The sequence below is a fragment of the Oncorhynchus gorbuscha genome, linkage group LG26 (genome assembly GCF_021184085.1).
Source record: "Oncorhynchus gorbuscha isolate QuinsamMale2020 ecotype Even-year linkage group LG26, OgorEven_v1.0, whole genome shotgun sequence".
Lineage (NCBI taxonomy): Eukaryota > Metazoa > Chordata > Actinopteri > Salmoniformes > Salmonidae > Oncorhynchus > Oncorhynchus gorbuscha.
Genome location: NC_060198.1, coordinates 40,349,790 through 40,366,839, shown reverse-complemented (window position 1 = coordinate 40,366,839; position 17,050 = coordinate 40,349,790). Strand labels below are relative to the sequence as shown.

Sequence of the window (17,050 nt, the reverse complement as noted above, 5' to 3'; positions counted from 1 at the left end):
GGATGGTAGAGTAGATGCGAGGATGGTAGAGTAGAGAGAGGATGGTAGAGTAGAGGAGAAGATGGTAGAGTAGAGGAGAGGATGGTAGAGTAGAGGAGAGGATGGTAGAGTAGAGGAGAGGATGGTAGAGCAGAGGAGAAGATGGTGGAGTAGAGGAGAGGATGGTAGAGTAGAGGAGAGGATGGTAGAGTAGAGGAGAGGATGGTAGAGTAGATGAGAGGATGGTAGAGTAGATGAGAGGATGGTAGAGGAGAGGAGAGGGTGGTAGAGCAGAGGAGAAGATGGAAGAGTAGATGAGAGGATGGTAGAGTAGAGTAAAGGATGGTAGATTAGAGGAGAGGATGGTAGAGTAGAGGAGAAGATGGTAAAGTAGAGTAGAGGATGGTAGAGTAGAGGAGAGGATGGTAGATTAGAGGAGAGGATGGTAGAGTAGAGGAGAAGATGGTAGAGTAGAGGAGAGGATGGTAGATTAGAGGAGAGGATGGTAGAGCAGAGGAGAAGATGGTAGAGTAGAGGAGAGGATGGTAGAGTAGAGTAGAGGAGAAGATGGTAGAGTAGAGTAGAGGATGGTAGAGTAGAGGAGAGGATGGTAGATTAGAGGAGAGGATGGTAGAGTAGAGGAGAAGATGGTAAAGTAGAGTAGAGGATGGTAGAGTGGAGGAGAAGATGGTAGAGTAGAGGAGAGATGGTAGAGTAGAGTAAAGGATGGTAGAGTAGAGGAGAGGATGGTAGAGTAGAGGAGAATATGGTAAAGTAGAGGAGAGGATGGTAGAGTAGAGGAGAGGATGGTAGAGTAGAGTAAAGGATGGTAGAGTAGAGGAGAAGATGGTAGAGTAGAGGAGAGGAGGATGGTAGAGGAGAGGAGAGGATGGTAGAGGATGGTAGAGTAGAGAGAGGATTGTAGATTGGAGGAGAGGATGGTAGAGTAGAGGAGAGGATGGTAGAGTAGAGGAGAGGATGGTAGAGTAGAGGAGAGGAGAAGATGGTATAGTAGAGGAGAGGATGGTAGAGTAGAGGAGAGGAGAAGATGGTAGAGTAGAGGAGAGGATGGTAGAGTAGAGGAGAAGATGGTAGAGAGAGGAGAAGATGGTAGAGTAGAGGAGAGGATGGTAGAGTAGAGGAGAGATGGTAGAGTAGAGGAGAGGATGGTAGAGTAGAGGAGAGGATGGTAGAGTAGAGGAGAGGAGAAGATGGTAGAGTAGAGGAGAGGATGGTAGAGTAGAGGAGAGGATGGTAGAGTAGAGGAGAGGAGAAGATGGTAGAGTAGAGGAGAGGATGGTAGAGTAGAGAATGGTAGAGTAGAGGAGAGGAGAAGATGGTAGAGTAGAGGAGAGGATGGTAGAATAGAGGAGAGGATGGTAGAGTAGAGGAGAGGATGGTAGAGTAGAGGAGAGGATGGTAGAGTAGAGGATGGTAGAGTAGAGGAGAGGAGAGGATGGTAGAGTAGAGGAGAGGATGGTAGAGTAGAGTAGAGGATGGTAGAGTAGAGGAGAGGATGGTAGAGTAGAGGATGGTAGAGTAGAGGAGGAGAGGATGGTAGAGGAGAGGATGGTAAAGAGAGGATGGATGGTAGAGTAGAGGATGGTAGAGTAGAGTAGAGGAGAGGATGGTAGAGGAGAGGAGAGGATGGTAGAGGAGAGGATGGTAAAGTAGAGGATAGGATGGTAGAGTAGAGGATGTTAGCGTAGAGTAGAGGAGAGGATGGTAGAGGAGAGGAGAGGATGGTAGAGTAGAGGATAGGATGGTAGAGTAGAGGAGAGGATGGTAAAGTAGAGGATAGGATGGTAGAGTAGAGGAGAGGATGGTAGAGTAGAGGAGAGAAGATGGTAGAGTAGAGGAGAGGATGGTAGAGTAGAGGAGAAGATGGTAGAGTAGAGGAGAGGATGGTAGAGTAGAGGAGAGGATGGTAGAGTAGAGGAGAGGATGGTAGAGTAGAGGAGAGGATGGTAGAGTAGAGGATGGTAGAGTAGAGGAGAGGATGGTAGAGTAGAGGAGAGGATGGTAGAGTAGAGGAGAGGATGGTAGAGTAGAGTAGAGTAGAGGAGAGATGGTAGAGTAGAGGAGAGGATGGTAGAGTAGATGCAAGGATGGTAGAGTAGATGGAGGATGGTAGAGTAGAGGAGAGGATGGTAGAGTAGAGGAGAAGATGGTAGAGTAGAGGAGAGGATGGTAGAGTAGAGGAGAGGATGGTAGAGTAGAGGAGAGGATGGTAGAGCAGAGGAGAAGATGGTGGAGTAGAGGAGAGGATGGTAGAGTAGAGGAGAGGATGGTAGAGTAGAGGAGAGGATGGTAGAGTAGATGAGAGGATGGTAGAGTAGAGGAGAGGATGGTAGAGGAGAGGAGAGGGTGGTAGAGCAGAGGAGAAGATGGAAGAGTAGATGAGAGGATGGTAGAGTAGAGTAAAGGATGGTAGATTAGAGGAGAGGATGGTAGAGTAGAGGAGAAGATGGTAAAGTAGAGTAGAGGATGGTAGAGTAGAGGAGAGGATGGTAGATTAGAGGAGAGGATGGTAGAGTAGAGGAGAAGATGGTAGAGTAGAGGAGAGGATGGTAGATTAGAGGAGAGGATGGTAGAGCAGAGGAGAAGATGGTAGAGTAGAGGAGAGGATGGTAGAGTAGAGTAGAGGAGAAGATGGTAGAGTAGAGTAGAGGATGGTAGAGTAGAGGAGAGGATGGTAGATTAGAGGAGAGGATGGTAGAGTAGAGGAGAAGATGGTAAAGTAGAGTAGAGGATGGTAGAGTGAGAGAAGATGGTAGAGTAGAGGAGAGGATGGTAGAGTAGAGTAAAGGATGGTAGAGTAGAGGAGAGGATGGTAGAGTAGAGGAGAATATGGTAAAGTAGAGGAGAGGATGGTAGAGTAGAGGAGAGGATGGTAGAGTAGAGTAAAGGATGGTAGAGTAGAGGAGAAGATGGTAGAGTAGAGGAGAGGAGGATGGTAGAGGAGAGGAGAGGATGGTAGAGGATGGTAGAGTAGAGGAGAGGATTGTAGATTGGAGGAGAGGATGGTAGAGTAGAGGAGAGGATGGTAGAGTAGAGGAGAGAATGGTAGAGTACAGGAGAGGATGGTAGAGTAGAGGAGAGGATGGTAGAGTAGAGTAGAGGAGAGGATGGTAGAGTAGAGGAGAGGATGGTAGAGTAGAGGAGAAGATGGTAGAGGAGGGGATGGTAGAGTAGAGGAGAGGATGGTAGAGTAGAGGAGAAGATGGTAGAGTAGAGGAGAGGATGGTAGAGTAGAGTAGAGGAGAGGATGGTAGAGTAGAGGAGAGGATGGTAGAGTAGAGGAGAGGATGGTAGAGTAGAGTAGAGGATGGTAGAGTAGAGGAGAGGAGAAGATGGTAGAGTAGAGGAGAGGATGGTAGAGTGGTAGAGGAGAGGAGAAGATGGTAGAGTAGAGGATGGTAGAGGATGGTAGAGTAGAGGAGGATGGTAGAGTAGAGGAGAGGATGGTAGAGTAGAGGAGAGGATGGTAGAGTAGAGGAGAGGATGGTAGAGTAGAGGAGAGGATGGTAGAGTAGAGGAGAGGATGGTAGAGTAGAGGAGAGGAGAAGATGGTAGAGTAGAGGAGAGGATGGTAGAGTAGAGGAGAGGATGGTAGAGTAGAGGAGAGGAGAAGATGGTAGAGTAGAGGAGAGGATGGTAGAGTAGAGAATGGTAGAGTAGAGGAGAGGAGAAGATGGTAGAGTAGAGGAGAGGATGGTAGAATAGAGGAGAGGATGGTAGAGTAGAGGAGAGGATGGTAGAGTAGAGGAGAGGATGGTAGAGTAGAGGATGGTAGAGTAGAGGAGAGGAGAGGATGGTAGAGTAGAGGAGAGGATGGTAGAGTAGAGTAGAGGATGGTAGAGTAGAGGAGAGGATGGTAGAGTAGAGGATGGTAGAGGAGTGGTAGAGGATGGTAGAGAGAGGATGGTAGTAGAGAGAGAGGATGGTAGAGGAGAGTGGTAGAGGAGAGGATGGTAGAGAGAGAGGTAGAGAGGATGGTAGAGGAGAGAGGATGGTAGAGTAGAGGATAGGAGGAGAGTAGAGGATGGTAGAGTAGAGGAGGAGGATGGTAGAGTAGAGGAGAGGATGGTAGAGTAGAGGATAGGATGGTAGAGTAGAGGAGAGGATGGTAAAGTAGAGGATAGGATGGTAGAGTAGAGGAGAGGATGGTAGAGTAGAGGAGAAGATGGTAGAGTAGAGGAGAGGATGGTAGAGTAGAGGAGAGATGGTAGAGTAGAGGAGAGGATGGTAGAGTAGAGGAGAGGATGGTAGAGTAGAGGAGAGGATGGTAGAGTAGAGGAGGGGATGGTAGAGTGGTAGAGTAGAGGAGAGGATGGTAGAGTAGAGGAGAGGATGGTAGAGTAGAGGAGAGGATGGTAGAGTAGAGGAGAAGATGGTAGAGTAGAGGAGAAGATGGTAGAGTAGAGGAGAGGATGGTAGAGTAGAGGAGAGGATGGTAGAGTAGAGGAGAGGATGGTAGAGTAGAGGAGAGAGAGAAGATGGTAGATTAGAGGAGAGGATGGTAGAGTAGAGGAGAGGATGGTAGAGTAGAGGAGAAGATGGTAGAGTAGAGGAGAGGATGGTAGAGTAGAGGAGAGGATGGTAGAGTAGAGGAGAGGATGGTAGAGTAGAGTAGAGAAGAGGATGGTAGAGTAGAGGAGAGGACGGTAGAGTAGAGGAGAGGATGGTAGAGTAGAGGAGAGGAGAAGATGGTAGAGTAGAGGAGAGGATGGTAGAGTAGAGGAGAGGATGGTAGAGCAGAGGAGAAGATGGTAGAGTAGAGGAGAGGATGGTAGAGTAGAGGAGAGGAGAAGATGGTAGAGTAGAGTAGAGGATGGTAGAGTAGAGGAGAGGATGGTAGATTAGAGGAGAGGATGGTAGAGTAGAGGAGAAGATGGTAAAGTAGAGTAGAGGATGGTAGAGTGGAGGAGAAGATGGTAGAGTAGAGGAGAGGATGGTAGAGTAGAGTAAAGGATGGTAGAGTAGAGGAGAGGATGGTAGAGTAGAGGAGAATATGGTAAAGTAGAGGAGAGGATGGTAGAGTAGAGGAGAGGATGGTAGAGTAGAGTAAAGGATGGTAGAGTAGAGGAGAAGATGGTAGAGTAGAGGAGAAGATGGTAGAGTAGAGTAAAGGATGGTAGATTAGAGGAGAGGATGGTAGAGTAGAGGAGAGGATGGTAGAGTAGAAGAGAGGAGGATGGTAGAGGAGAGGAGAGGATGGTAGAGGATGGTAGAGTAGAGGAGAGGATTGTAGATTGGAGGAGAGGATGGTAGAGTAGAGGAGAGGATGGTAGAGTAGAGGAGAGAATGGTAGAGTACAGGAGAGGATGGTAGAGTAGAGGAGAGGATGGTAGAGTAGAGTAGAGGAGAGGATGGTAGAGTAGAGGAGAGGATGGTAGAGTAGAGGAGAAGATGGTAGAGGAGGGGATGGTAGAGTAGAGGAGAGGATGGTAGAGTAGAGGAGAAGATGGTAGAGTAGAGGAGAGGATGGTAGAGTAGAGTAGAGGAGAGGATGGTAGAGTAGAGGAGAGGATGGTAGAGTAGCGGAGAGGATGGTAGAGTAGAGTAGAGGATGGTAGAGTAGAGGAGAGGAGAAGATGGTAGAGTAGAGGAGAGGATGGTAGAGTAGAGGAGAAGATGGTAGAGTAGAGGAGAGGATGGTAGAGTAGAGGAGAGGATGGTAGAGTAGAGGAGAAGATGGCAGAGTAGAGGAGAGGATGGTAGAGTAGAGGAGAGGACGGTAGAGTAGAGGAGAGGATGGTAGAGTAGAGGAGAGGATGGTAGAGTAGAGGAGAGGAGAAGATGGTAGAGTAGAGGAGAGGATGGTAGAGTAGAGGAGAGGATGGTAGAGTAGAGGAGAGGAGAAGATGGTAGAGTAGAGGAGAGGATGGTAGAGTAGAGAATGGTAGAGTAGAGGAGAGGAGAAGATGGTAGAGTAGAGGAGAGGATGGTAGAATAGAGGAGAGGATGGTAGAGTAGAGGAGAGGATGGTAGAGTAGAGGAGAGGATGGTAGAGTAGAGGATGGTAGAGTAGAGGAGAGGAGAGGATGGTAGAGTAGAGGAGAGGATGGTAGAGTAGAGTAGAGGATGGTAGAGTAGAGGAGAGGATGGTAGAGTAGAGGATGGTAGAGTAGAGTAGAGGAGAGGATGGTAGAGGAGAGGATGGTAAAGTAGAGGATAGGATGGTAGAGTAGAGGATGGTAGAGTAGAGTAGAGGAGAGGATGGTAGAGGAGAGGAGAGGATGGTAGAGGAGAGGATGGTAAAGTAGAGGATAGGATGGTAGAGTAGAGGATGGTAGCGTAGAGTAGAGGAGAGGATGGTAGAGGAGAGGAGAGGATGGTAGAGAGTAGAGGATAGGATGGTAGAGTAGAGGAGAGGATGGTAAAGTAGAGGATAGGATGGTAGAGTAGAGGAGAGGATGGTAGAGTAGAGGAGAAGATGGTAGAGTAGAGGAGAGGATGGTAGAGTAGAGGAGAAGATGGTAGAGTAGAGGAGAGGATGGTAGAGTAGAGGAGAGGATGGTAGAGTAGAGGAGAGGATGGTAGAGTAGAGGAGGGGATGGTAGAGTAGAGGATGGTAGAGTAGAGGAGAGGATGGTAGAGTAGAGGAGAGGATGGTAGAGTAGAGGAGAGGATGGTAGAGCAGAGGAGAAGATGGTAGAGTAAAGGAGAAGATGGTAGAGTAGAGGAGAGGATGGTAGAGTAGAGGAGAGGATGGTAGAGTAGAGGATAGGATGGTAGAGTAGAGGAGAGGAGAAGATGGTAGATTAGAGGAGAGGATGGTAGAGTAGAGGAGAGGATGGTAGAGTAGAGGAGAAGATGGTAGAGTAGAGGAGAGGATGGTAGAGTAGAGGAGAGGATGGTAGAGTAGAGGAGAGGATGGTAGAGTAGAGTAGAGAAGAGGATGGTAGAGTAGAGGAGAGGACGGTAGAGTAGAGGAGAGGATGGTAGAGTAGAGGAGAGGAGAAGATGGTAGAGTAGAGGAGAGGATGGTAGAGTAGAGGAGAGGAGAAGATGGTAGAGTAGAGGAGAGGATGGTAGAGTAGAGGAGAGGATGGTAGAGTAGAGGAGAAGATGGTAGAGTAGAGGAGAGGATGGTAGAGTAGAGGAGAGGACGGTAGAGTAGAGGAATGGATGGTAGAGTAGAGGAGAGGATGGTAGAGTAGAGGAGAGGAGAAGATGGTAGAGTAGAGGAGAGGATGGTAGAGTAGAGGAGAAGATGGTAGAGTAGAGGAGAGGATGGTAGAGTAGAGGAGAGGATGGTAGAGTAGAGGAGAAGATGGTAGAGTAGAGGATAGGATGGTAGAGTAGAGGAGAGGATGGTAGAGTAGAGGAGAGGATGGTAGAGTAGAGGAGAGGATGGTAGAGTAGAGGAGAAGATGGTAGAGTAGAGGATGGTAGAGTAGAGGAGAAGATGGTAGAGTAGAGGAGAGGATGGTAGAGTAGAGGATGGTAGAGTAGAGGAGAAGATGGTAGAGTAGAGGATGGTACAGTAGAGGAGAAGATGGTAGAGTAGAGGATGGTACAGTAGAGGTGAAGATGGTAGAGTAGAGGATGGTACAGTAGAGGAGATGATGGTAGAGTAGAGGATGGTAGAGTAGAGGAGAAGATGGTACAGTAGAGGAGAGAAGGGCAGTATACTAAAGAGCTCAAGAGAAGAGAACAGAGCTGTGCTTTTTAAAGTGAGGTAGTGAAATAGAAAACTATATAATCATATTGTTATGAAAATGCATTATGTGAAATTAATCAAACACTCTGCATATGGTGGAATATCATGTTTCTTTTTAAGCTACTAGATGTGTAACATCATAATAGGTCATCTTTCCTCAGGAGAAACCAAAACGTTCCTGAAAGTAATGTGAGGTAGATTTGAGATGACTACAGGTAAAAGAAACCAAAACTTTCCTGAAAGTAATAAGAGGTAGATTTGAGATGACTACAGGTAAAAGATAACAAAAAGAAGAGAGAGCTAAAAGAAAATAATCCCATCAGCTTCATTGAGATGCGGCTGAAACATCCCATTAGCTGTACCTCATGGATTACCTCTCTTTGTCTCTTCTTGCATCGTGAAAATTTCCACCCAACCTGTCTTTGCTCATTTACATTTTCTCTATCAAACACATAGGTTGTCGTTTTTCAGACAGAGCGTTACTTCTAATAGCAAAGGAATTATGTTCAAATGTAACAGTTGCTGAGCCTGTAGAGTGAAAGTCAGCCGTGCAAATGAGAAGGAGACGATGAAATCTTCTAAACCCATTCAAATGTTTGATTTGTCTCTGGAAGAAATCCAAACTGCTTCGCCCTTTGGTCGAATTCACCACTTCTGTTGCGGTGAAAGGAAAAGGGAAGTCCCTCAAGAAAGACTGACGTCTGATGTGAAATAAATTGCAATATTTCAAAGGACGTGCTGACATTACCATAATCTCTGCATAATAGTCGCCACACAGCAGGTAATGTGATATTATACTAATTTTGACATAATGCAAAGCTGTGATGTTGAACGTATTCTGTATGAGAGACATACTGTGTCAGGCTCAGGTGTGATGCCTTCCTCTGAAGAGGAAACCCAGTGAATGAGCTGAGATTTACGCTCCTCTCCTATGTGTGTGATATACGTGCTTTTTGGGTTTCAATGTGTCACAGTTCACACCTCTCCTCCTCTTCTGCCTTTTCGGCTTTTCTTAACAAACTGGCACAACCTCAGAGATTCATCACACTCTAGAGAGAGAGAAGGCCCCGAGAGCATGCCCAGAATCAGTTGTCCCAAAGCAAATACAAGCCTCACCCATTATAGGCCCAAAGAAACATCTGGCCTAAAACCAGTGCTTAGGTGCACTTTCAGTCAACATCATTCATCACATGTTAAATGTGTTTAGCTGGAAGGGGTCTCTGATTGGACAGTGACATTACTTCCCATAAGATTGGGCAGTAGCCTTGGTTATCTGTCTCTGACCTTAGTGGGCGCCTGGCTGCTCTCTGCGACATGATTGGACAGTGACCTTACTGGTGCCAGATTAATGTTTTGTGATTGGAACGTGACCTTCCTGGTTCCCGAGTCCATGTTGGGTGTTTGAGCAGTGAATTTACTTGCAATGCAGCCACCATTTTGAGATTGGACAGTGACCTCACACCGCTTACCTATTCACTGTTGCTTGATTGGACAGAGACCTTCCTGGTTGCCTTGTCTGTCTATTGTGATTGGACAGAGCACGTCCTTGGTTTTCCAGTCTCTGTAGTGTGATTAGACAAATCCCTTCCCTGCTGTCCCGTCGCTGTAGTGCGATTGGACAGTGACCTTCCTGGTTGACCGGTCTCTGTTGGTGTATTGGTTGCCTAAGGTTATTGATTTAAAACAGGGCAGCAGTCAATGGAATGTCTGTGGGAGGTTTGTGTTCCTTTGTGGCTGTCTCTTTATAGAGTGTTGTATGGAGGAAGAGATGAGTCTCTATGTGTCTGAAGGCATATTTATCAGTAAATAATGAGACTCTGTAAATATTTTGCTTCTAGTAAATTGCACTGCCAGACCTTGATGACTATTGTTGCTATGTCACCAACACTGCCTCCTGCTCCATTCCATTCCTTTCTACTTACCTTTCATCTCCCCCTCTCCCTCCTTTCATCTGATGTCCATATCGCTCCTTTCTCTCCCCTCTTTCTCATACCATCTCATTCTCTCTCACAGACACATCCATACACATTCTCTTTCTCATTCCATCTCATTCTCTTTCACAGACACATCCATGCACATTCCCTTTCTCATACCATCTCATTCTCTCTCACAGACACATCCATACACATTATCTTTCTCATACCATCTCATTCTCTTTCACAGACACATCCATACACATTCCCTTTCTCATACCATCTCATTCTCTCTCACAGACACATCCATACACATTCTCTTTCTCATACCATCTCATTCTCTCTCACAGACACATCCATACACAGTCTCTTTCTCATACCATCTCAATCTCTTTCACAGACACATCCATACACATTCTCTTTCTCATACCATCTCATTCTCTCTCACAGACACATCCATACACATTCTCTTTCTCATACCATCTCATTCTCTTTCTCATACCATGTCATTCTCTTCACAGACACATCCATACACATTCTCTTTCTCATACCATGTCATTCTCTTCACAGACACATCCATACACATTCTCTTTCTCATACCATCTCATTCTCTCTCACAGACACATCCATACACATACTCTTTCTCATACCATCTCATTCTCTCACAGACACATCCATACACATTCTCTTTCTCATACCATCTCATTCTCTCTCACAGACACATCCATACACATTCTCTTTCTCATACCATCTCATTCTCTCTCACAGACACATCCATACACAGTCTCTTTCTCATACCATCTCATTCTCTCTCACAGACACATCCATACACATTCTCTTTCTCATACCATCTCATTCTCTTTCACAGACACATCCATACACATTCTCTTTCTCATACCATCTCATTCTCTCTCACAGACACATCCATACACATTCTCTTTCTCATACCATCTCATTCTCTTTCACAGACACATCCATACACATTTTCTTTCTCATACCATCTCATTCTCTTCACAGACACATCCATACACATTCCCTTTCTCATACCATCTCATTCTCTCTCACAGACACATCCATACACATTCTCTTTCTCATACCATCTCATTCTCTCTCACAGACACATCCATACACATTCTCTTTCTCATACCATCTCATTCTCTCTCACAGACACATCCATACACATTCTCTCATCTCCCCTCTCTTTTCCTGCCTCCCCCTGATGTTCTTGCTGCCATTTGAGAGGACCAGTTTGGTGCCAGACAGCCATTCCTCAGATTGAGATATGCTGGGTTTTAAAGTCACACTCAGAAAGATTTACTATCTCAGTCTGGATGGAGGGGAGTGGAGCGAGGATACAGACTGGGGTGTTGGGTTGGGGGTAGCGTTTTAATACACTAATCTCAGGCTAATTTTTTACAATGGAGCGAACTGAGATGGACAGATAAATGGACCTTGTTGAGTCTGAGTTTCCTTTCTGAACCTGTTCCAGATGAATTAGCCTAATATGCCTATTAGAAGTTTTCAGATAGAGAGAAAGAGTGTGTTTGAGAGTGAGAGAGAGAGAGAGAGAGGGGGAGAGAGAGAGAAAGAGAGAAAGAGTGTGTTTGAGAGAGAGTGAGAGAGAGTGAGAGAGAGAGATGAGGAAGGAGAAATGGCACCAACATGTCCTGTCCTGATTCTTGTCCTGATTGAAATGTGTCTCTTCTTAATGCTGTGATGGATTGATGGATTGATGGCCAGGGAGATAGATGGACATATAAACAACACTTTGCTAGGGAGGTTGTCAGTCACTGCACAAAGACTGATGCTGACATTTCACAGAGCCAGAATCATCAAATGATAAATGGATGTTCCTTTGGCCGAACCGGGTTCTCATTGGACAAGTGGGCCTACCTCTCGCTGATACGACGTCTCATTGGACGTTCTGGCAGCAGACACCTCACTGATGAGAAATCTTATTACAGTATGCCAGCTATTACCGTGAATGTAGACATTCATTCATTTATGTATTTTTAGACATATTTCTACCATATATCCCTGCAGACACACAGACCGTGAGAAAGGGAGAGAGCTATAGAGAAAGAGAAAGTTGGGGCATTGACCTGCTTTTTGGAGACAGAATGAGTTCAAAACAAAGGGAGAATGTTAAGGAGCTCTGGAAATAGAGTTCTCTGAGAAAAGGACAAAGAGGACACAACGTCTGTCTGTATGTGCACTGAAACACTAACAGTCCTGTGATTTTACATTCTGTGGTACTACTGAGAGCATCCAAACAACAAGAGACAAATTCAATGTAATACCCCTTGTGTAACCATTGTAATACAATCTCTATCACAATCTCTGTGGATTTTGTTCTTGACCTCATTCAGCAATGTGTTGTCATTGTCTTTCAGGTGATGTTGGAGCCATTTATAAGACATTCTATGAATCTAGGTTGGAGGAAAACCAGGAAAACTACTGCATTCCATTGAATCGGCTTGGAACTACATTGCCCAGAGCTGAACCGTGCTCTAAATGCTGTTAGAGCTATCCCTATCTCTGTGACAGAAGAAGAAGAACACAAACTAGTATAAGGTTATGAATTTGTTGGAAGCATAACCAAGTGTTGTTCAGCTGTATCTTGGTGGAGAAGACATTTCAAACACGACAGGGACTCCTAGGCTTTACAAACCACTCTAACACAGGTATGTTGACATAAAACAGAAATAAAAATGTACCATAAACCAGGTTTCCATCCAACCATTAAACACAGATGAATTACCTGACGTTAAAAAAAAGAAAAGGCTGATGGAAACAGGAAATGTCCGACAGACAATTAGTCCATTCAACATGTTGGGATCTTTTTGTGTCTGTAAAACTAGTTATCTGAGAAATGGTAACGGGAACGCCTTCATGCGCAAATATTGATATAATAACCATCATATCGAAAATAAACTTGAAGTCACATGATGACCTCCCACCACGACAGGGAAGAACAGGAAAGGTTTACGGGCAGATCATGAACTTCACATGGTGGTTAAGTGCACGTTGGTCATGCAAATTTCCAAGAAGCTAAATATCGAGGGTAGGCTATTATTTGAATTCTGGGGATATGATGATCGGTGCTTGGCTGCCAATTATCATATCAGTGAACTTGTCTAGAGAGCATGCGCCAAAACCAGATTGGCCAAGTTTGCTATTTATCGCAACAGTTTTTGTGACAAAACCATCGGTACCCCATTTAATTTACATGTTTTATCCAGTACATGGGAACTTAACCTCAAAAGTTATTTTTACCACACACAGTTGTTTATCCACAATGGGTTAGTTTGATGGAAACTCACCTCTGGTGGGAAAATGCACATATTGTTTTATGCAGATTTGAGAATATTTGCATGAAAATCTGTCACCAATTGGTACAATGATAACAGTACCTATTTATACATCGTCTTTCATCTTCTTTTTCCTAATATTTTCCGTTCATTCCTCTCAGGAAAAGACAAAGGGGTGGGTTTGGCTCACACATTTATGGGCGTGTCAGTCATGGAGGGTCTCTGCTAGACTCCGCCTAAGTAGACAGCACCTGACAGGGCTCCTCCCCTTATTCCTGGATTGGTCCAATCTCCACCGGCCCCACCCATTTCTCCAGACCATTCAAGGAACGTGGCCGGATCGAACCTCTTCTCACCCAGGTGCCGTCCGTTTGGTGAGGGCGGCGAGGGCTGTGCTGTGATTGGTTGACTGCGGGTGGGAGTGCAATGCGGATTGGAGGATGTCGGGGGACTGGGATGAAGACCACCTGTGTAAGAAGGCACTCACTCTGGTGGAGGAGTTGTGCTTACACTCCTCAGCGAAGGACAGCCATGAAGCCAGCTGCCGAGACTTTGTCTACATGATGAGGGGACAGCAGCACGAAACAGGTAACAACATGGTAACATACAGTAACATACAGGAATCATTCACATACACTAACTTACAGGAATCATTCACATACACTAACATACAGTAACATACAGGAATCATTCACATACACTAACATACAGTAACATACAGGAATCATTCACATACACTAACATACAGTAACATACAGGAATCATTCACATACACTAACATACAGTAACATACAGGAATCATTCACATACAATAACATACAGTAACATACAGGAATCATTCACATACACTAACATGCAGGAATCATTCACATACACTAACATACAGTAACATACAGGAATCATTCACATACACTAACATGCAGGAATCATTCACATACACTAACATACAGTAACATACAGGAATCATTCACATACACTAACATACAATAACATACAGGAATCATTCACATACACTAACATGCAGGAATCATTCACATACACTAACATACAGTAACATACAGGAATCATTCACATACACTAACATACACTAACATACAGGAATCATTCACATACAGTAACATACAGGAATCATTCACATACAGTAACATACAGGAATCATTCACATACAGTAACATACAGGAATCATTCACATACTCTAACATACAGTAACATACAGGAATCATTTACATACACTAACATACACTAACATACAGGAATCATTCACATACTCTAACATACACTAACATACAGGAATCATTAACAACACAGTAGCACACAGTAACATACAGTAACATACAGGAATCATTAACAACACACTAACATACAGGAATCATTAACAACACAGTAACATACAGGAATCATTAACAACAAACTAACATACAGTAACATACAGGAATCATTAACAACACACTAACATACAGGAATCATTAACAACACACTAACATACAGGAATCATTAACAACAAACTAACATACAGTAATCATTAACAACACACTAACATACAGGAATCATTAACAACACACTAACATACAAGAATCATTAACAACACAGTAACATACAGTAACATACAAGAATCATTAACAACACAGTAACATACAGGAATCATTAACAACACAGTAACATACAGGAATCATTAACAACACAGTAACATACAGTAACATACAAGAATCATTAACAACACAGTAACATACATAAACATACATGAATCATTAACAATACAGTAACATACAGGAATCATTAACAACACAGTAACATACAGAAACATACATGAATCATTAACAATACAGTATCATACAGGAATCATTAACAACACAGTAACATACAGAAACATACATGAATCATTAACAATACAGTATCATACAGGAATCATTAACAACACAATAACATACACTAACATACAGGAATCATTAACAACACAGTAACATACACTAACATACAGGAATCATTAACAACACAGTAACATACATGAATCATTAACAATACAGTAACATACAGGAATCATTAACAACATAGTAACATACAAGAATCATTAACAACACAGTGACATACAGAAACATACATGAATCATTAATAATACAGTAACATACAGGAATCATTAACAACACAGTAACATACAGTAACATACAGGAATCATTAACAACACAGTAACATACAGAAACATACATGAGTCATTAACAATACAGTAACATACAGGAATCATTAACAACACAGTAACATACAGGAATCATTAACAACACAGTAACATACAGTAACATACAAGAATCATTAACAACACAGTAACATACAGTAACATACAGGAATCATTAACAACACAGTAACATACAGGAATCATTAACAACACAGTAACATACAGGAATCATTAGCCATGTATAGGACATGGAGGTGTTTCTGTCCAAGTGACATTAGCAGGAAAAAATCCCAGGAAAAACTCCTGGCCGTAGTAATGTGTATTGTGGGATAGAGTAGAATATCCTGAAGAAGAGTTATTATCTGGGTTCTGATGCCAGGGTTGCCCTGAGGGGCTGGCTAGCACTCCCACAACAAATCAGGGCACCTCCGGAACACTTTGAAATATTCATGAGACATTTCCAAATTGATAACGAAGGTCCAGCCCTCTGTTTATAGGGCAAACCAAAGAGTCCAAGTGCAATCCCAACCTGGCTAATTGTAAATATGGAGCATCGTCCCAGATCCCTTTGAATGAATTCTACACAGCAGAGTGGATGAGTGGTGGCGCTAGCTAGCTGCAGTCCCAGCAGTATTCTGGTCCTGTGTGGATTCTCATGGAGAGGTTTTGGAGCAGTAGAAGTGGTAGAAATGTGCAGTAGTGTAGATTAGAGGGGATGCGTGTGGATCAGTGTGCTGTAGTGTAGATTAGAGGGGATGCGTGTGGATCAGTGTGCTGTAGTGTAGATTAGGCTGGATCTGCTGCATGGAGCACCTAGAGATTTGTGTGACACAGAGCAGGATGTCATCATGCAGTGGGTTTGGTGGGAGGCGTTAGCGGCTAGCCTCTGGGTAATGACGTGATAAACCAAAGCAAGGGCCTCTGGGCAGTACAGGATCCGCCATCCGTCGCCTGTCTGTCAATCAATGGCTTGTGTAAGCAGGGTGGGTGGGAGCTGTTTGATGTTCTGCCTGAAAAACTCCCAGTCGGATACATCACTTACTGATTGACAGCCGGTGTCAATCTGCCCCCCATGCTGGGTTTCTGTCTCAGAAGAACCACCCCCGCCTGCCTCCGCCAAGCTACCGCCCCTCACACACACACACACACACACACACACACACACACACACACACACACACACACACACACACACACACACACACACACACACACACACACACACACACACACACACACACACACACACACACACACACACACACACGCACGCACGCACGCACACACACACGCACACACACACACACACACGTTAATACTATGGGGCTGCCACACACACAAAAAACATGCACAAACACACGTATGTAGAGACACACACACTGTTATTCTCTCTCTCTACCGTCCTAAACCTCTCCCCTCTTTAGTTCTCTCTCTAAATCCTCGTTGTCTTGTTTGTCCCCCATTTCTCTACTTCATTCATTCTCTTATTCTTTCTCTCTCCATCACTATCTCTTTTTGTCTTCTTCTGTGGCGTGGCATGTTGGTAGATGGTGACTATATTAACCTGGCTGTATCCTTCTGGGTGGACTGGAGGTGTAGATGGAGAGGCTGAATGTGACCAGTCCGCCAATATGTCTGTTTCAACATGGTTACCAATCTGTCTCTATGTGGCCCGCCCCTACAGCCTCTCTCCTCTCCTCTCCCCCCTCTCTTCTCTCAGAATCTCCCTCTCTCTCGTATCATGCTCTACACCTATTCCCTCTGTCCTTATCTCTTCTTCCCTTTCCTTTCTCGCTCCCCCGCTCATTTTCTTTCCCACCATCTCTTTCGTTCCACCTCTCTTCTCTCCCTTAGGGCTCCTCTCCCCTTTCTCTCTCTCGCTCTCTCGCTCTCCTTCTCTCTCTCTCTCCATCTGTGTCATGTTCTCCACAGTGATACATCAATGCCCTCCCACCTCTGTCTCATTCTTTCTCTCCCTCTTGCTCTCCCCCTCTCCCTCTTTCTCTCTGAT

At 44.5% G+C, this 17,050-nt stretch overlaps 1 protein-coding gene across 2 annotated transcripts in view; it reads left to right on the top strand.

Annotated features, from left to right (window-relative positions):
• The window catches only part of syt3 (synaptotagmin III), a 64,497-nt gene that overhangs the window by 23,926 nt on the left and 23,521 nt on the right, over nt 1–17,050 (top strand). For both annotated transcript variants that reach the window (XM_046329897.1, XM_046329898.1), the window contains exons 2-3: nt 11,955–12,245; nt 13,034–13,460. In XM_046329897.1, coding sequence (XP_046185853.1) covers nt 13,313–13,460 — 148 coding nt within the window. In that variant the 5' untranslated portion in view covers nt 11,955–12,245; nt 13,034–13,312. The remainder of the gene's footprint in view (nt 1–11,954; nt 12,246–13,033; nt 13,461–17,050) is intronic.